Below are 21,625 nucleotides of genomic sequence, written 5' to 3' on the forward strand. Positions count from 1 at the left end.
TTCAGACCGAGTTAATTGGTTTGTGAGAAGGTGTCCACAGTAGAAGATATTCCTTAGCAGCGGCTAATGAAAGAAAAATACCCACATTTTTCTGCAGTTTTAACCCCTATGCTTACACACAAAAGAGATGGTCGAGCCCTGGAGGGGATGCTTGTTTCAGGTATCCTTGGTTGTAATTGTGAGGGCTGAAGAGCTATAAATGAGCTCGAAATCATCAGGGTTTTTTGTCCCATGTATTATGCAAATGCCACAGAAGCACTCCAGCACACCTAGACACAGTCAATGAACAATCAACAGGCCTTCTCAGTGACAGTACTAAACGCTACCTATTGTCGCTTCTGCGAGTCTCCTAGGAGTTTGTATGGCATTAAATTCCCATCAGAAATAATAGCTGCTCCTCCTACTTAAAAGTAAACTCCACGGTTGATATGTTCGTTGACAGGTGCATGCATAAAGTTTATACACCGTAAAACATAATGGGGAACACACACGCTCATACACACCTGCCCTGGATGCCCCCCTTCACACAAACAAATGAAATGAAAATCCGGCATGACCGCAGAGTGGAGCACTCTACTTAAGCAAGCCCACTGTCTTCTGATTAAGGAAAAAAGCCTTTGCCCTAGAGAGTGAAATTTCATAAAATACTAGTGCCTGTGCTTGATGAATCATGTCTCTTTAATGCAGTGCAGTATGATGGAAGAGAGAGATACAGGCGAGAAATCATCAACCGCTGCTCCGGCTCTCTCTGATAACACCCCATCTGCAGATTGCCTTGATCAGATTCGCGTTTTATTTAAAACAGGACCAATCCCGAGGCCCGACTCCTTTTAATTTGCATATATTAACAGGGTTCAAATGCAGCAATAGCTAGGAGCACTTCCCAGTCAACTTCCCAATCTGCCTGCATAATGGCAGCCTATTAAATAGAGTTACTCATCAGTGCAGGAAGCAGACATGAGGAAAAAAGGATGGGGGAAAAGCAGGCTAATGTGAGCGTTTGCATTTATGCAACTGGATTGAAACGGACGTGTTTGAATATTCCTGTTGTGTTGCTGTGAACATATTAAGAAATTATAAAACAGCGTGAAAAAAATACAGCCAAATCACATTCTTAATAAACAATATTTCACATAATTCATAGTGTTCTTTAAAAATAAAAAAGTTTCTTCACCTTTTCTTTTCCTGCCAATGTAACCAAAGCTATGAAGGAAGAAACAAAAGTAATATTAACCAAGAATATCATCAATAACCACTAACATCATAGCCTAACTCCATCCATAACTCACAATATTTCCCTCCTGAATGTTCAGGGAATGTGTCAGATTCCAGGAGTTAAATGCATTGTGAATGGCGTTTGATGTTGTCCTTAAATCATTTCCTTCGTCCAGAGGGGACTCTGTCTAACATGCGATGGTCAGTCGCTGTAAGAGAACATGATGACAGCATTAAGTCTAAATTCCCAGCTGCATTATCACTGGCCCTGGCCGACGCTGGCTAAATCTGCAAAACTTCCTATGGTTAGCCACGATTAGGCACTGCTATGGATAATCAATACTGGCTATCAATTCCATACTTTGCTGTGATGGATGAGGTTGATGGGGAAAAGGAGAGGAGGAAACAAGGAAAGCAGTCCAGAGAAAGAGACAGGCAGCAGAGGAGAGAGAGAGAAGATGATAAACAAACCAATGCACCATCTACGCTGAACCCAAGAGACTGAAAATGAATCTGTTAATAAAACATTGAGTGTAAGTATATACAGTATATATATGCACATTAGATAATGCATTAGGTACCATGACCTAAAAATGACATTACATTATTTACTGCATTTATTAATCTAGGTTCATTTAAAAATAAAACATGTTCAGAGTTAATGAATGTTTGTTCATTATACAGTCATTATAATTTTTTTATTAAATTAATGTTGTATAGTGAATTTATATTAGAAAAGGTCTGAGAAAATTAATGATGAATTCTAAAAAATAACATTAACCAAAAATAAATGCTGTATTTTCCATTATATCCACATTATTATATATATACACACAACATTCAAAAGTTTGTGGTCAGTAAGATTTATTTTTTCATAATGCTACAAAAGATTTGCATTTAAAACAAATGCAGTTCTATTAAATGTTTGATTGTTCAAAGAATCCTGACAAAAATATATTACTGCTTCAACAAAAATATTAAGCTGCACAACAGTTTTCAACATTGATTTATTTTTTTAGCACCAACTCAGCATATTAGAATGACGTGTGAAGAATAATGTGACACTGAAGACTGGAGTAATGGCTGCTAAAAATTCAGCATTACCATCACTTGAATAAATTACATTTTAAAATATATTATAATAGAAAGCTGTTTCTGAATTGTACAAACATTTTAAAAATATTACTGATTTTACTGTATTTTAAATCTTACCAACTTTAGACAAAATGAAAGCGTGTACTGTATTTTTGTACACCCATCCCTCACAAAAATTTATCCTAAATGAATGAATAAGAGAAAGCATGCAAGGTCAGAGAGACAGCAAGAGGTGGAGGGGGAGGAGAGAGAGTGAGAGAGAGAGAGAGAGAGAGAGAGAGAGAGAGAGAGAAAGAGAGGGCTGATGGTTGGAGTCAGGACTAATTACTTGCAGGCAAGATGCAGTGGGGAGGACGGGGTCACTAACTTTACCCTGACACCTGGACGCCTCAGTCATCAATGGCCTGCCATCTAATCAGAAGTGAAGGGATTCAGGGCCCAGCGCTCTCGCGGAGATGATAGCTAATGACAAGGGTGTTGGACACGCAGCCACACACGTCACACTATTGCAGTCTCATCACAAGTGTAACCCACTGGAAGTATCTGTGTGTGAGAGATCCATCCGTATTATCACACATTAATAATAACACTAGTCAGCTGTTGTACTGCTTGAGGCAATTAGTTAATTGCTGCTTTATCAGAGCTCTATGCTGCCTTGTCTTTGTGACATCCTCCAAGCTTTGACAATGGCTTGTTTCCCTTAATGCCCTGTGACAGAGAGCATTGTACTATCTCCTATGGTTAGTGTCAGTGGAGTCACCACACAATGAGGAAGCCACGGAGCAATTTTCCTCCCCCTGTTTGAATTAGTGTTCATTTCGTTAACGAAATTGAATAAAAAAATGTTCGTTGACGAGCTTTTTTCCCATGACTAAGACGAGATGAAGAGGAGACGACAATAAGGTTAAAAAACGATAACTATGAATATATCAACATGCAATTTCATTGACGAAATAAGACAAGACTAAAATGTATTTAAAAAAATAAAAACTTCATCAAAAACCTATTTATTTTCGTCAAAAAAGGAGACAAAATGTTATTGCGGACTGCTCTACAGGCCTCTACAACACAAGCTTTCATGAGTCCGGTTGCCAGATATCAAAAGTTCAAATCCCTGAATCAGAGCTTCGCTGTTACAAGCATACATTTTCTGCCCGGTGTTTTGCTTATTTTAAGCAACCATTCGCACACGCTCGCTCCTCATTGCAGAAGCGCCGACGCCGATGATCTGAAGACACCGATAAACAAGCTGGAATTTAGCGATCAAAATGAAAGCATCATTCAGCCGATCTGTGTTCTGTCATTAGATCTCAAATATATTGTTTGCGATTGTGGTTGCTGTATAAATGCACTTACTCGACCGCTGTTGTTTTAATAGATAAACAGGCTATTCCAATGCGGAATTATAGTGGAATTACTTGGAATTTCACTGTTATAATATTTTTTGTTTGTTTTAGCAGTTTTCGTAATGTAGATAGAGAGACTGAATAAATCCTTGGTATTAAATTTTAATAAATTAATAAATCAGTACACTAGATAAATAGGTAAAATACACCGTGAGTCCACATTCTATTGATTTGTGCTTACTGGTGAAAATGCAATGCCTGAAATGCAAAAGTAAATTTCTCAAATGACAACAATCATTACGATTATAAATTTGAAAAAATTTTTTTTTTATCAGTTTGACCATTATACAGCATGCCGAAAATGTGTCTAGGATTTGACTAAAACCTTACTAAAATGCTCATACATTTGACTTAAACGTGACTAAACAAAAACAGGACATGGTTGACTAAATATGATAGCTAAAATCTACATCTGAATAAGACTAAGACTAAATAAAAAATGCATGCCAAAATGAATACTGCTATACGGTTAATTAATAATAATAATCTTATTACTAAAATGTCAAGTTTTCATTGACTAAAACTAGACTAAAATACTTTCGATTTTCTTTGACTTAAACTAGACTAAAATGTAGAGACTTTTAGTCGACTAAAGCTTGACTAAAACTAAACAGGATAAGGATGACTAAATATGATAAAAACTAACAAGGACATTTAATACTGGACTAAGACTAAGACTAAAATTGAAAATAGCTGACAAAATTAACACTAGCTTGAATTAAGAGCAGATCAAGTCTCTGTAGGCTGTCAGCTAACACCTTTGACGGCTATGTCGCTTGCTCACTATGCAGGGCTTATTTGCATTGTTCCGCATGAACAAAAGAGGGCCTACTTTTTCAATATGAAAATCGAAACTGTCATGCTTTTCTAAAGGTATCACATTCCTGGATGTTTACTACCTGTCACAGACACTAACGATATAAATAAAAAAGTCCTTATGATGTGAAATAATACATTAGTATGCAAAGGACAAGTCCCTCTGACTTTAAATAAGCGTAATTGTTTAAAGTCAGGTATGTTAATGCAAATAATCATTGCAATTTCTGCTTATTTTAACTGTCAGTGGCCACAACAGCCTGTGAAAACATAAGGTAACAATTTAGCTTTTGTATCACTCCTTTCTGAAGGAGGACCTTGTTGAAAGAAAAACAACCGTGGACGCTGGTCCTAAAACATGTCTTTTCAAAAGCACTAACTGGCTATTTTCGAAAATAATTTTGGACTTTCTGCACACAGAAACCACAGAATAATTATGATAGCATTGGACGGAATTATTCAGAAATGACTCAATCTTGTGTGTCTGCCATCTGAAAAATGGTTTTGAGCTTTTCTGGTAAAATCACTGCTCTTTGCAAAAATAATAACACACATACGCATAACTGACTTATTATGATATGAAAAAAAAAAAAGATTTCAGCACTGAGTATTGTCTCCATTTAATGATACAGCAATATAAAATCGGGGTCGGGCTATGGATCTCCTGAGACAATTTATGTCCATCAACAAAAAGCCTCTCTTGGTGAAGATCGTGTTTCACGAGGGATGGACTATTTTCTATGAAAAAGCATTCCATTGCAATCATTGCACTGCTTACTGTATAAATGACTTTTACAGCAAAAACTTAGTCATTTTTACAAACATGACTGATAATCTCACTGACCTACTGACATCCTATCTTTCTGGGGATTTTTTTTTTATAAAACTTTCCTCAGGTACGATAGCAGGAGAGTGAAAAAACACCGCAGGCTTGTGATCCTGCAGCCTGACCCGTCTCGTCTAATCACAATGGAATGTGGCCGCCTCTGAGCCTCCTGTTTTGTGTAAGGAATCAAAGGGAAAATGGATGGCCTTGCATTAGTACATCACCCATGGCTAACAGAATGATGAGACCGATTTGGCTGTATGTCATATCTTTCACTTCACTGCTTTCCCATTTCAGTTTATGTAATGGCTACAAATTATGGCCACAAACCCTGGAAACACTGTCTAGGGATATGATCTCAAAAAGTAACTGTTATAATTGCTTGTGTGCCCTCAAAGTAAAAAAAAAAAAAACAACCTAAAACTTTAAAATATCTTGTCATGGAGCTGAAATGCAGGCGGATGAGAATGCGACCACAGGGAAAACAAAGAGCAGCTTTGAGGATAGCATTCAGAGTGTAACCGAACAAAGCATGCAGTCCTCTTCATATACACGCTTGCATCAGGCTAAAACTAAACGCGTCTTTCTTTCTTTCTTTTTTTACGCCAATCTATACCAGAAAGAAACAGAGAGCTTGTCCATTAGTGCATGTTGTTGGCCTACAGCTGTCATGAAAATGGTTCTCACTGCATTGGTGGTAATTTGGCCCTGGTTGCAAACCACCTGAAGCATTATCACTCAGAAGAAACAAAAGAGTGGGACATGCAGGGCTCTCTCAACTCCCATCCGGCAGCAGCATTTAAAGCCGTGTTCATCTCCAAAGTCAGCTAGGCCTTTTGTTTAAACCCCCAGACAAAGGTCTCCTCTACTTGCCTAGGTTTAATACACATGGGGGGGAGGGGTAAGTGTGGTGGGGGAGACTCTCTGAAATAATTACCTCCATAAGATCCCATCTCCTCTCTGAGAGCAATGACAAAATGGAGAAGCAACCCAAGGATGCAAAAAAGCCCTTTATGCATCAACAAGCCCATCAGGCGTTTTACAGGCCAAGCTACAAGGCAGAGAAATAGGTCCCACTCCACACGCACACAGTTATAGTGCTTTGTTCTTTTGTCTTTCTTTAAGGACTAAAATGCAAGCGAACACACATACAAAGACAATGTTGCTGTTATTTAACCTTTTTATCACAAATATAAATGTGTTAAATATTTATATAGAAATATCACACAATAAAGTCTCATAAAATAAAGATAAAATATTAATACAAATAGCCTTATTTAAGCTATCAATTTGGCTTTATGAGAAAATTCCAAGCTGAAGTTATTTCAGAATGTAAATAATCTATGTAAATATCATTTGGAAGCTAATAAACAAAACCCCTTACTTATCGCACATCTGTGTAAAATATGAGTTTGCAGGGGCCACATATACGCCGTGGCTCAGATCATTGTGATTTACAAATGAGGGGCACCACTTCAAAAACATGCTTAACCACACAACCCCACTGCCTTTCCAAATTCTTAGCTTCATGATGTTTACCTTGTGTAAATTATGAGCCTTCTGGGTCCCGAGCGCAGGGAATTAAGAGTCGCCCTGGGAGACTTGGCAGTCTGATTCTCAGGGAGGATGGGCTCATATAGTCTCTCTAGGAGGGTATATTACTGTTAGTGCACTGTGAGAGATCTGCCATACTTGGTCTTGTTTGGCTAATTTAGCACGTTGGGCCTGTAGAGGTCAGATTCATTATCACACACCGCAGCAATCGTGCTGCTAAGACCGAAATATATAACGACTTGTCTCCCTGACGTACGCAACACAAGTCTAAACTGTGTGCAAGGCCATGTTTTAATGCTTTGTGTTTATCAACAAGAACAATGCTGGCAAATTTTTGTAGCACAAACCCTTTGCGGCATGCTTTTGTAGTCTAATTAAACAATAAGCATGTGGGAAATATAGCCCTTGTGATACAGCATGGCTGTAGTTTGCTGAGTGTGGCTTTTGGCACTAATGCATTTCTCCTTTATTTAACCACAGTAAGCGCCACAAAATCTCCCCTTAATTACATCTTAAAAATGGCATCAAAATTGTTTAACGAAATCCATTCACATGTACATGAAGTCAATGGCATTCTAACCTTTATTCCCAAATGGTTTTATAATTATTTGGCGAGTTTCCAAGAAGCTGCTTCTAAAAGAAAGATACAGGTCAGCAGTTAAATAAATCTTTTTTTCTTCTCTCTCTCTCTTCATGAAACTGACTAATGACCAGAAAATGCTAAACTAAGGAGTTATACCCACAAAAACCTACCGGCCCCCTTTAACATAGAGCTGTAATTCAGCTAGGGCTGAAATGTTGCTTACTCCAGGACCTTTTCTCTAGAGCAAAGACACAAATTATTACCATCACATACACACAGGCACCCGGCCCGGTCCTGAGAACGCAGTGGGCACTGTGTCACGGGGAGGGTAGACTCCCCCCAGCCCTGCCAATTTATCGTCCCCTCCCTCCTGCACTGGCATTTGGATAACTTTTTATTTATCACTTACACTTGCCAGTTGGAACAATTAACAAAAATAAGTTGCGATTTATCTGGTGCCAGCGATCCATTTCCCTTAACCTCTCCTGTGTTGGGCCTGTTTGAAAGCACTTCAAACATTAGGATTATGGGGTTAAACTACCTGAATAATCTCTCTCCTACTAAGATCTGGAGCTGTAAAAAAAGTTCAACGGCACCCTCTAACTCTCCCTACATGCTGCGCTTGAGGCTTGAACCTATTAAAGCTAGTTACTCTTTAACTGAACCAAGCGTAGCTGTGTATAATCAAAACATCAGCTGCTCTAGAGTCCGCCTAGATGACCAAAAAACAACGACAACTGGTTTATCTTTTTTATAATGTACTCTGTCTGCAGTCCGCCCACCTCGTCTCCTTGGTCTGACGTTCACACAAGTGAAAAAAAAAAATACGGTCATTAAACGGCAAGCATAAATTCTGAATGAGTCTGTTAGTTTATACACATTAGCGCCATTCTGAAGGACTGGGGTAAATATAAAAGCCATGAGCTATAGCTGGAAACACTAGGAGGGAAAGGTGAGACTTGGGAATAACCTTTGAATTTGAATATGCTGTAAAGAAATACATATGATACAGTTTGTTTACTAGCGGCTGTCCAAAAATAAAGCAGTCTGTGGGATACAGTTGTTTTTAATTCTGGTAATATAAGCACAAATAATGGTAACATCAATATATTCACATGCAAAGAAGGATAGAGAAGTGAGGCTATCAGTGTGTGTGTGTGTGTGTGTGTGTGTGTGTGTGTGTGTGTGTGTGTGTGTGTGTGTGTGTGTGTGTGTGTGTGTGTGTGTGTGTGTGTGTGTGTGTGTGTGTGTGTGTGTGTGTGTGCAACAGAGGTAGGTTGTCTTTCTAAAAGCAAAATAATGATTTATGTAACTAGTCCTTTGGTGCATCCAGACTCCGAAGCACCTTTGATCCAGATATAATTAATGCCAAATGTAAAACACACTCGTTTATTTCCAATATGGGTAGTTTTGGAGCTGAAGTTTCACATATGGTTCTCCGTTTAATCCCATCTGGTTCTGGAGTTCATATATAAACAGGACACTTTGGGGAACAGAGATTAATTCAGCTTTGGAATGCCATTGAAAACGTGTTAGTCGTTTCCCTAGGCCAGGTCAGGCAAAGCAAAAACAAGTTAAGCGTTCATTTGGTCGTGCGGCATTAACATGGGCATCATTATACAATGGACCCTGACTCACTCTCATGTTTTAAATTACAGGTCCCTCTCAAATAAAACTATTAATCTTTTCTTTTCTTTTTTTTTTTTGGTGTGCGTCTCTGAATATTTTACAGTCCTGTTACACTTATTAGCTTCTGGCAGCTCCAAAACTTTCAAATGAAAGCCAAATTGCTTTGGTCATGAGAAAGGAAATTAAAGCTCACTCCACAGGGAAGAATTTCACTGTGAGATCCTCCCAAGGTAGAGTTTCATAACCTGCATGCCTGCTAAAGATGTCACTGTGTACAGGGCCGAGTGGTACTGATATAAAAAGACGGTCCGTAATGAGAACAACATGTTCATTTTAGGGAGATTAGGCAGCTGGCATGTTTTACATTGTGAGAAGAGGTGCTCCAGGTTTGAGTTTGAGGGAGGAGGTATGAGAGTGAGCTAAATGGTGCACTCACCCAATTCGTTCGGAGGGCAGTCCTTGACGAAGAAAATATCAGCAAGGTTGTCTTCGTCAGGAGGAAAGCCCTGGTGGTGCAGCTGCAGCTTGCGGAGGCCTTCGCTCTGCTGGTGCTTGACAGACTGGAGGTGCTGCAGCAGGTTCAGCTTGGCTCGGCTGGAGTAGTCGCACAACGCACAGTAGTAGTAGCAGGACTCCGAGTTACATGCACTCTCTTGTTTTTGCAAGTGCTGCAGGAGGGGAGGTGGTGCGAGCACAGATGGAAAGAAAGGGAGAGAGAGAAAGAGAGAAGGGGAAAAGTCATTAGGGGCTATATGCTTCACATGAAATTACAGCCGTCGTTTGTTTCACAGGCTGAGACAGCACCTACATGAAACAGATACTTCCTTTCCCAGTAATAATCTCCTGACATGAAATGCATTCCTTCCAGCTTTGTCCTAAACATAAATACTGATAACAAAGAGAGATTGTCAAAGCGAGTGTTTTAGAGGGGCTGCCCGATGAGGATAGACAGATGAGGGAGAGCGAGCGAGGTGCAGAGGAAGAGACGAGCCAACGTGTCTCCGCCTGGTATCGCGTAATTCGGGACATACGAGTAATTTACCACGACAAAAAGTCCAGCTTAATTTTAAGTCTGGACTGTGCAACTTTAGTAAGGGATAAGGGGATGAAAGAAGATGGGATCTGGTGAGGGTAATTTACTATCTGTGCAGCAATAAAGATAAGAAAACAAATCTACCAGGCCCTGGCTATAAAACTACCACAGGTTTGCGGCTTTATTCGGTAAGAGAGAGGCACCTCAGCTTCCATCCTGCTCATAAAGGCCTATGGAGGGCTGTGAAACAGTTTAAACATATACTGACACACACACACATAAGTTCAGGTTTATGTAGTTTAAATATTCGCATGCTGCTTTGTGTGTGTATAGAGAGGCGTATGAGAGGCCTGTAGTGCATTAGTGGACGAGAGTGGAAGCTAAACCCCCGCATGGCCCCTCTCTCTCTTCACTGACACAAAGACCCCTGTTACTGAGGCCCCACTGTGTATGTGTGTGAGAATCGCCCAGTGGTTTTACTGCCCCCATGTTGTTAATGTTTTGAAGGCCAATTCTAACATTTCTAACATACCCCATTATTATATATATATATATATAGTATATATATATATATATATATATATATATATATATATTATGCACACACACATATGTTGTGACTCTGGACCACAAAACCTCATAACCAGTCTTTTTTTTTACTTTTTTTTTTTTTATTGAGATTTATACATAATAAATAAATGAATATTCATTTATTACAATATTATAAATGAAAATTTCCATTAATGTATGGTTTGTTAGGATAGGACAATATTTGGCCGTAATGCAACTATTTGAAAATCTGGAATCTGAGGGTGCAGATTTTTAAATAATTAAAAAAAAAACAAAAAAAAAAACAGATGAACAATTTATAATAATAACAGTATATTTATTTCTATCACCCAGCTTTAATATGTACAAACACAAAAGTTTTAAACTTTTCCTAAAGATTAAGAGGTAACCCTGGCTACTTTCTCATGCCACTATTTATAGCTATTAAACTGCACCTAAATTTTACTTGGCGTTCTGGCTTCAAATGGGTCAGCTGGTACGAATAAGGTGAATTGCCTACTTCCCCCTCTGCCTCTAACAAAACCCTAACTGGATTGGTCTTTTTAGGGACAAGCGCACACACACACACACACACACACACACACACACACACACACACACTGAGCTGGTGGGGCTTCCTAAGCTTGTGAATTCTGACAAGGCTAGACACAGAAGGAGAGAGAAAGTATTTAAAACAGTGCTTTGCAGGAAAAATCCGAACTGTCCAGCTTTGCGTATTGTTCTATTCAGCTCTAATGTGTTTTCAAACAGCAGGGCTCCCGCATTCAACCCTGGCTGACAATTATGCACTTTAATTTGGGCTAAAGTTTTGCATTAAAATTGTGCAGTAGTGCACCATGCAAAGCCATAGTAGGCCTCCCCTCCACCATACACATATACAAAGCCCCCAGTTCTACAAACAGTCCTTCCTCCCTCCCCATTCCCCAGGCAAGCCAAGCATATCAAGTGTGCCTACAGTTCTCCCAGACTAATGAACAATGAGTAAAAACAAAAGGCCGAGTGAGGCTTCCATTATCTGATCTTCCGCTAAAACACAAAACCGGCCCTCTACGAGCCTGAAGGAAGTACTGGCGTGCCTGCAGGTGTGAGCCGGCTAAAAGAAAACCCTTTTGACAAAACAGATTCTTGGACTGTCAGGGATTAGAGTCATGGCACCAGTGGTAACACACATCTTTTCTTTCATAAACTCGGCAGAATTTTCTCACGAGTCTGCAGGGCCGCGCTCCGTAAGGGGCTCTCTGTGGCCATTGAAACGTCTTAAGCTTTAATTAAGTTGAAGTTGTCAGAGGAAAGCCTTTTTGGCACAGATTCAGGGTCATTAATTACAGCTATCATTGTTTCTTTCCAAAGGGAAGCCCTTCAAAGACATGCAGGGCTACTTGTATGAACTACCTCCCTGTAAACAGACTCAAACCTGGCTGAATTGATACATAAACCTCTCGAAGGGTCCTGCGACTTTAGGAGAACTGTGACATTTAACCGTTTAGACCTCTTCTGTCTGGAAATTAAGAGGAGAATGTGCTCAACCTTTCCCAAAAAAAAAAAAAAAACGAAATGAGATCAGGCTAATTCTTCATTCAGAACCAGATGTCTATGGAACCTCTGCATCATAAATTCATCTTAGGTAGTCATACGGTTAGTGAAACAAAAGACACGATGTTCCATTTAGACTTAAGATGGTTTCTGGGAAAACAGCAAATATAATTTGTTTTCTCTGCATGATGACTAAACCTCATTAGGATGAATAACTATCGCTAATAAACAAGCATTTGCTCAAAGGGCTATTGGGCTAGCTATTGTCGCATTCATATCTTCATATTGCATTAATATGCATCTAATCCTGAGTTGTAGCCCCTTTTAGCAGTCTCCATTACAAATATTTTCATACTAATATGAAATAGATTTGTGTTGCATGTGAACGAGGCTGACCGCACATCTTAAATTATCTGAATCACAATCGCAGCAGGAGTATCCATTTTTATGGTCCTAATAAATACAATGCAAGCAGACATGCCTAACGTTTAAAGGCCGAAAGACTGCGTAACTCTAGAAAATATTAATTTATTCACTATCAGCATTCCTGCTTTGTTTGCTCAAGACCTATATAGAAATTGAGTATTTTTCTTCCTTCTTTTATAGACCCCTGTGGCACCGGTGCAAGCTGTTCAGAGACTTGAGCCTGGGGTTTCTGATTTATGAGTTTTAAGTTTACCATTTTTAGTACTGCCAGACTCACAAAGCAGTTATATACTACCTGCAAAGTTCAAAATGTTTGTGGCATCCCATAGCAGTTCTGCCCACCGAAAAGTCAGGATGCTGCTAGCAAAGAAAAGAAGGCCTATTTATTACTAAAATAAATAAATAAAAAGAATAAGACTTTGGTTTCTCTCACCTCGACTTGGTTTAGCAGAAAGCTGGAGGATAAATTGTGCGGTGGTTCTGTCAAGCGCTAAGAAAATCTCTGAAACTGCTCCAAGTGCTGTTGTTGTGGGTGGCGAAGAGGCTATCTATGACAATATAATGCCGTGCTCATGCCTTTGATGTGGGTATTGTTCCAGATTAGCATTTGCAAAAAACCAAGAGTCGAAAACCCCACTGGGTCCAATCATTTTAGCTAACTTATCGTTCCCTGGTGCCCCTTGGCATGCCAAAGAGCACATCCAGCTGAACGGGACCCCTGGCACAGGGGTCTGAGGAGGAACACCCACCCATTGCTCTCTCTGGGCTCTCAGGAACTAATCAGGCATGAGCTGGGCGAATCTAAAGCAAAGACGCCATCGTACCGTGCTGCCAAAACAATGCAAATCAAAGCACCAGGGACTCCCCATCACCTGTCAAACTAGGCCCCAATTCCCAGGGAGCGTGTTTTTTTCCCTAACCTGACGAGACTTATTATATTTATGCTGACGTTCAATGATTACAAACACCTCTCGTTGCCTATTCCCCTCTGCCCGTCTGCTGTTGGCAGTAGGAGACTGGTTTCATTTTTGTACTGCCTGCAGTGACAAAACAGACTCATTAGTGGCATTCAGAAATATGGATAAGGGCTGTTTGAGACTGGATGTTTATTCACTCCATTTCTACTAAGATTTGACAAGACTCCTTCAGACAAGAAAAGAAGAAAAATGAAGGGGTTTTTAAAAATATGTTGTTTTCCTAACACACAAACAAAATTAGGGCATTCAAACGCCTTTTTTCCCAGGTCATTAGTGGGGGGAAAAAATCCAACAAAAAGAAAACACACATAAAATAATAATGTTCTTGAGCATTTTTTAATAAGGCTATCACAGCAATATTTTTTGCTTCTTCCCACCTTTTTTTTTTCAATTGTTGTTTGTATTGCTTTCAATGAGTGCACCCGGTTTCGCGACCCCGAGAGCAAAAAAAAAGAGAAATTAAAACAGAAAGCTTGTTTTTGTTCCTCAAAGCCTTTTAAACACATCCAGCTTTACTTGGAGGGCCGGCCAGGTATACGATTCCATCAATGCTGACACCGTCCAAACACATGTTTACCAGTAACCACTTTATTGAGCCCGGAGACATAAATGTAATGTTATTATCATGGGCACCACAGGAGTTGGCAAACCTGAGCGAAAAATTCTTGTGCGATAGGTATGCCCCCCTACATTCCATTCAGTAGAACTGCGCACAAGGCCACTGTCTTGTTTCTGCTACAGGCACAAAACAAAGAGCGAAAAACCATCTCTTTTCTACTTTCCCTCTCCTCTACCGCAACAAAATCCCAAGGAATGCATCAAGAGCCCCAAATTACCCTCCCCTATTTATTTTTTCCTCCAAATCCGTCTGGTTCATCTAATGTAAGTTATGGCTTAGGACATTCCGCGCAGCGCATTGCTTGTATGTTAGGCTGCTTAGATTCATATAATAATAATAATCATCCTTGCAAATGGATGCCAAGTTAATAGTGAATTAGCACAATGTGGTCTTTTCAGCAGCACACTCTCATCTGAGTGGCTTGTGGAGACGCAATAAAGAGAGTGGGACACACCCCAGGGTCTCTCCAAAACGACTAAACCCACAACTGCGTAACGTCCATCCACACCTTTCCATTTACTGTATGTCTCGCTCAGAACCGACAGGGCGACATACGCCCCATTTTCCCAAGGACCTGGTTCTGTACTACAATGTACTGTGAAAATTGCGTTGCGCATCAGGCCGTCAATTAGTCGTGCAAGCCATGAACCTTTGGAACCAGTTTCATGTAATTGTTGGCCAGCCCAGTGTTGGTCCAAACAGAAATCCACCAAAAACACATAAATCCTACAAATTGACAGCCGGTTTTGCGGAAAGTCTTAAAAGAAATTCTGTGTGTTCCTTTGGAAATATTGTTTTTCTTCTCATGTACATTTACATTTGTATTAATCATGTCAAAGTCTGAGTGCATGTGTTTTACCAGCATATTAATATGTGGATTGATCCCAGTCGTAATATTTCATTGATCGCTGTAAAGCGCCAAGTTCCTGTCCACTCACTATTAAAGCAAACAGTGCACAGTGCTTTGGGGAACCAAATCATGCCATGGCTTCATACATTTCTTGCTGAACGGTAAAACAGATGAAGAAGGACGCGTTTGAGAGAGAAATATTTCCATGTGTGCTAATGTTTGTTGACCTGGCATATATCATTAGGTCTGCAATAATGTTCCTTTGACAGAAGGAAAACCACTGATGAGCCCCGGAGACATAATATGTAATGTTATATCATGGGTACCACAGGAGTTGGCAACCTGAGCGAAATTCTTGTGCGAGAGGTATGCCCCCTACATTCCATTCAGAGACTGCGCACAAGGCCACTCTCTTTTCTGCTACAGGCACAAAACAAGAGCGAAAAACCATCTCTTTTCTACTTTCCCTCTCCTCTACCTCAACAAATCCCAAGGGAATGCATCAAAGAGCCCCAAATTACCTCCCCTATTTATTTTTTCCTCCAAATTCCGTCTGGTTTCATCATATGTAATTATGGGCTTAGGACATTCCGCCAGCGCATGGCTGTATGGTTAGCTGCTTAGGTCATATAATAATTATAATCATCCTTGCAAATGGATGCCAAGTTAAATAAGTGAATTAGCACAATGTGTCTTTCAGCAGCACACTCTCATCTGAGGTGGCTTGTGGAGACGCAATAAAGAGAGTGGGACACACCCCAGAGTCCCTCCAAAATGACTAAAACCCACAACTGCTGTAGCGTCCATCCACAGCCTTTCATTTACTGTATTCGCGCTCAGACTGACAGGGCGACATACGCCCCATTTTCCCAAGGACACTGGTTCTGTGGAGCTACAATGTACTGTGAATATTGCAGTTCGCAATCAGGCCTTCAATTAGTCGATGCAGCCATGACTTTGGAACAGTTCATGTAATTGTTGGCCAGCCCAGTGTGGTCCAAACAGAAATCCACTAAAAAACACATAAATCTACAAATTGACAGCCGGTTTGCGGAAAGTCTTAAAAGAAATTCTGTGTGTTCCTTTGGAAATATTGTTTTTCTTCTCATGTACATTTACATTTGTATTAATCATGTCAAAGTCTGAGTGCATGTGTTTTACCAGCATATTAATATGTGGATTGATCCACGTCGTAATATTTCATTGATCGCTGAAAGCGCCAATTCCTGTCCACTCACTATTAAAGCAAACAGTGCACAGTGCTTTGGGAACCAATCATGCCATGGCTTCATACATTTCTTGCTGAACGGTAAACAGATGAAGAAGGACGCGTTGAGAGAAATATTTCCATGTGGTGCTAATGTTGTTGACCTGGCATATATCATTAGGTCTGCAATAATGTTCCTTTGACAGAAGGAAATTAACAAAAAATACTACAGGGTTGATGCAATGGTATTCCTAAATCACACGCTCTTCCCACTTGTTCACTGGACTTAGAGACTCTGTTGAAGGTCAAACAGAGGTCCTAATGCAGAAGAACAATCTGGGTTAACGAGCACCTTGAATATACAACAGCGAAAATAATCCTGAATCCTCTGTAGACAGGACTACATACAGTATTTACAATGTCTTGGAAGATTTTGAAACAAGTTCAAAGACTCTGGTGATGACATCCTGTTGTTGCTGATTGGTAGCCAGATAAATGAACCTCTTGCCTATATTATAGAATCACTGGACTTAAACATGAAGCAGGAGCAATGGAAAATTCCATTTGCATATCACCTCTCACCTCTGTAGCTGATATGGAAGATTAAGAACTAGTCCTTAATCTTCACTCCTCTAAACCTTCTCACTGCTAAGACAGGCACAAGTGTTCGGCTGCTCCACAAATTGCCTTAAAAGAAAGCAAACTCCCTATGAAAATGGAGTTGTATTTATATTATGGTGATTTAAAATCTGTCGCCTGGACACTTCTCTCCCAATAAATCCACTGACCTCACCATTACCCTTAAAAGCTTTGCTTGTCTCCATCAGAAGGTGAAAAAGACCAGAGGCTCCATCATCATCTTCATGCCACACTAACACTAACTTTATTTTGAGTAAGACATTTGTGAAATGTCTCACTAGAGTCTGGAAATCAATAACTAAATAGGCTACAACAACAAATAAGTAAAGGCACATCATGTACAGCCGATAATAATAAAAATTATAAGACGTTTAATAATTAATGGATAATATCTTTAAATAATTTACATGGTTTATATACAAGTAATTTGTCTGTGTGTATAATGCAATTATAATTATTTAATAATATAATGAAATAAAATAATCAATGAAATATTTAGAAAAATGCAATTATTTGAAAATATAGTAAAGTTTGCCATATGTTTTGGGTTAGGCTGTGCCTCCAAACACAGGAAATACTGTAATGTTACAAATTTTAGGAAATTACTTGACTACAATAAATTATTCTGAATATTACACCGTTTTATGTCTAAAAAACATGAACAATGTGCAACAAAATATGTAAGATAAGAATTTCACATATTGAAACCCTCACCCTACATCTCAGCATATGTTTTTAATGGAAACAAAGAGTTATAAACTCATAGTCCCAGGTGCGAAGCACTGGAAAGGATGATGCATGCGTGTGACCCTCAGCCGGTACAGTACGAGTGGCATTCTGACTAATTATGATGCATGGTCTACGGGCTGAAATCTTTCCTTTAAATGAGCCCATGCAAAGATGAGACAATCTCCCACCTTGTGTATCTGATAAGAGCGGAATGAGCCCCCACTCTCTCCACTGCACGCTTTTCACCCCATTCATACTTTTAAACATTAAACCCTTTCATGTTCCATCTGCCTTCTCCCCTTCCACAACAACATAGAGGAGGGTCCCTGATTTGCATCCTATTATGGGAGGGAGGGGAAAAGGGAGGGAGGAAGAGAGTGCAGGGATCACCGAGAGAAGCTTGTTTAAAGAGCCCTGCCTCTTGCTTCGCTGCTCTCACTCCTCAATGGGAGCACTTCTTAGCCGAACGCTTTGCATATTTCCTGCGAAGATCTTCATGAGTTGAGCCTGTAGGGTTGAACACTTTTAACCTGTGCTGTATCAAAAGAGTCTAAGTAAATAACACCTTACCCATCCACTAACCCACACATCAAGAACCGGCAGGGATATATTAAGAACGTTAAATACATACAGACAAATAGAAATGTTCTAGTGCTTCTAATGCACATAAACACATCAATTCAAACTGCGGTATAGTAAGTTGATACAACTGATACAGCTAATGCCTCAACCACAGTTTATGCAGTTACAACCCATAAAAGGAAAGCCATTGTTTTTCATTGAAAAGCCCTAGCCATAGCTTGCATTCCACGGTCCACTCGACATACCACTGGCCACTTTGAAGATTACTGGAATGTTTGCCTTTGTTCTCTGGAGAATCACAAAAACCAGGGCAGGCTTCTTTTCAAACACATAGCACCTTTAGGTGAACCATTAGGCTTGGTGGCATTCAGTAAAGCATGATAGTAAGAGGAAACTAAGGTAAGCATTCGAATGCTGGAAAAACTGTAATTATAGTACAATGCATTAAACAAAAAGGCCATCCGGATCTCACAGAAAGGCTTTTAATAATTATAAAAATGATAATTCAATGGGGGTAATTTAACTAAATGTGGAAAAAATCATGGGTGTTATCCCAAACAAGTGAGAGGAACTTCTATCAGATCTATTTCAAAGCATTAAGGATTACTAGTAGCAGTCTAATCCTGCTGAACCTAAGGGGAGGTAAATCGTATTGTGTTGGAAATCCTGGCCAGGAAAGAACAGGAGGTTAAATGGAGTTCTTTGCTCTGTAATCGAATATCACACTCTGCTTATCTATTCAGTGAGCACCTAATGTTTAAAATCAATTACTTGAGGAATGCTTTCTTGCATTCAGGTCTGTTAATGTGAGCAAAAACTGCCACCAATGACTGCTGCTCTGTCTTCACTCGGGCATCCCGTTCTGGGCCATGGCTCTTATTAAACGACACACGTCAATATTGATCTTAATTCCAATCTTTTCTGCAAACTCTCTCTCTCTTTGCCGTTAATTGTTGACCGACCTAATAATCTTCAGGATGATTCTTCTTTTTTTAAACATGCAGCCTACGTGTAGCTGCTTAAATAAAATAACTGGGAAAATAAAGGTTAGCACTGGAAGAAAAAATCTTCACTGAGGTACAGGAGAGATCTCAGGGGAACGTGTGATGTTCAGGCATACATTTATTGTCCAATAATGCTTTCCAGACAAAGTCATATGTTTGCTCTCCGTCTGTGTCTGGAGAGTTTAAAACAAAGCTGCTAATTACCTTCAGCCAGCTATTTCACCAAGAATATCATATTATTGCAATTCAAGTCCTTCCACGGCTGGCCTTATCAGAGAACTGTGAGTCATCCTTTGTTAAGCTGGGCCCAAATCCCATGAGAAATGGACGGGTGGAGGGGGCGAGTGACAAAAGGAGGAGGAAAGTGTGAGTTATAGGAAAAGGGGTAAAAATGACAAACTCCTAACACTCTTTGTTCCTGGGAGTGCCGCGCTCCCCTTCAGGGCTCGGTAAGTCTTATTTCCCTTGCTATGGTTCCCATACCTGTCAGCCTCAATAGCCTTCACAGTGCCTGCACAGTGACAAATGGCCTGACCTGGCCGGCCTCTCTGACCCCGGGCCAACAGGAAGATCACATCTGGTTATTAATATCAGAGCATCCTCATATGGCAGCCCCCCACTCATCTCACAAGATGGAAAGAAAAGAAAACAGCAAAGCAGGAAAGAACCAAACAGAGAGGGGTGTCTGGGGTGCCACACTTTAGCACAATGCTTTAAGTAGTCCGTCAGCAAACGTTAGTCCTGTGGGGCCAGTGTGGAGATGACCATCTGCTTATGAGTGGGGAGGGCATGATGGGAGAAATACCTATTAATATCTATGAGGATTAATGACAGCAGGGCCTAGCTGAAGCCTGGGCTTTGTGTTTGCACCCACACTCATCTGTCTGTATGCTTTAATTATACCCCCCTCCCCCTCGCGCCCTCCCCTGAAAGATTCCCATTGTAATCCGCATGCAGGTGAAAGACGAGAGCGTCTGAATAATCTGGCCCCGCTGTCGGGAGGCTGAAAGAGTGCTGACACACTTTTATGCCTGCAGAGAGTAAGTGGATAAACGGACACATTTGTGAGCCTGTGGTTTTCTTTGCATTTGGGAAGTAAAACAAGGGTTTGCATAAGGCTGTTTGGACCAGCGCAAAGTCCTCTGGTGCTGTGGCGGACTGGCTCTTATTGACAAACAGATGAGACCGGGCAACGTCCACTTTTCTTTTTCTTTTTAGAATTCTCTCTCATCTACACCCAGGTTTGGATGCTTTCTAGGAATTACTGTGTCTAATTTTGCAGATTACATGTGAATAAATGCAAAAAAAAAATACTGTTAAACAAACCAAATATATAAAAACTGACATATTTTGAAGCACTACAGTTGGTTAAAGCAGTAGTTCACTTAAAAATGTGTCATTTTTTACTCGACCTCATGTTGTTTCAAACCTGTAGGTGTTTTCTTTTGTTATTTTCAATAAGATTGAAGTCAAGGGGTCTTTTGATGTTTTTTGAACTTTTTATTTTCATTATATGGAAGGAGAAAAAAAAAAGTCAGTCTTTAGTTTTGTTTTTTAATTAAATGAGAGTTGGTAGATGTGTTATTTTGGATTTTTTGGTGCTCACTGGTCTGAATCCAGCCTGTTTTTATTAATAAAATGTGGAAAAAAGCCCTAAAATAAAATACAATGTGTGCTAAGGGACAACACCAATGATGATGATGATGATGCTATATGAATGTGCATGCAAGACAGATTCTTCTCGTTCTTCTATAGCACAATGGCTTTTTATGCAAATACCCTCAACTCAATCTCCTGTCCATTTTACCATCAGATCGGGGGAAATGACAGGCAATAATTTGAGCTGCATATATATGGGGCATTTGATTTTCAAATGAGAAGGAGTGAGGCTGACCTTCAGTAATGAATGTGCTGTAATATAATGTGCCCATCAACTGGCAGCCATCTTTGTTTACAAAGATGGAGCAAAAGAGAGAAAGACAAAAAAGGGGGAAATGAGGAGGAAATACTGACCTTCTGGATGAGAATAAAAAAGGCAAAAAACAAAAAGGGGTTGGAAAAAGTCTTTTGATTAAACTAAAATTCCAGTCTCCTCACTCTCACATTCTCTCCTCCTCCCTCTTTTCTCTGCTCACCTCTTTTAATTTCCCCTCTCATTTCCCTGCCCCGACCAATGGTGTTGCCATCCGTATCATGGATAATTAGATGGGCTATCTGCCTCTCCCTGGAGACAGGGCCACTGGAAAGCCAGTTGCTGCGGCTCCATCTCCTTGCCTGCCTCCACCAAAGAGAGGCACATTATGTGTGCCACGGCCCCTGTGGCTCAAAATGG

General features: G+C 40.0%; 1 protein-coding gene across 6 annotated transcripts in view; it reads right to left on the minus strand.

Annotated features, from left to right (window-relative positions):
• Positions 1-21,625, minus strand: part of LOC109085752 (zinc finger homeobox protein 4-like) — an 83,867-nt gene that overhangs the window by 26,540 nt on the left and 35,702 nt on the right. For all 6 annotated transcript variants that reach the window (XM_042714375.1, XM_042714372.1, XM_042714371.1 and 3 more), the window contains exon 4: positions 9,561-9,792. In XM_042714375.1, the coding sequence (XP_042570309.1) occupies positions 9,561-9,792 (232 nt within the window). The remainder of the gene's footprint in view (positions 1-9,560; positions 9,793-21,625) is intronic.

The sequence above is a fragment of the Cyprinus carpio genome, chromosome A24 (assembly GCF_018340385.1).
Source record: "Cyprinus carpio isolate SPL01 chromosome A24, ASM1834038v1, whole genome shotgun sequence".
Taxonomy (NCBI): domain Eukaryota; kingdom Metazoa; phylum Chordata; class Actinopteri; order Cypriniformes; family Cyprinidae; genus Cyprinus; species Cyprinus carpio.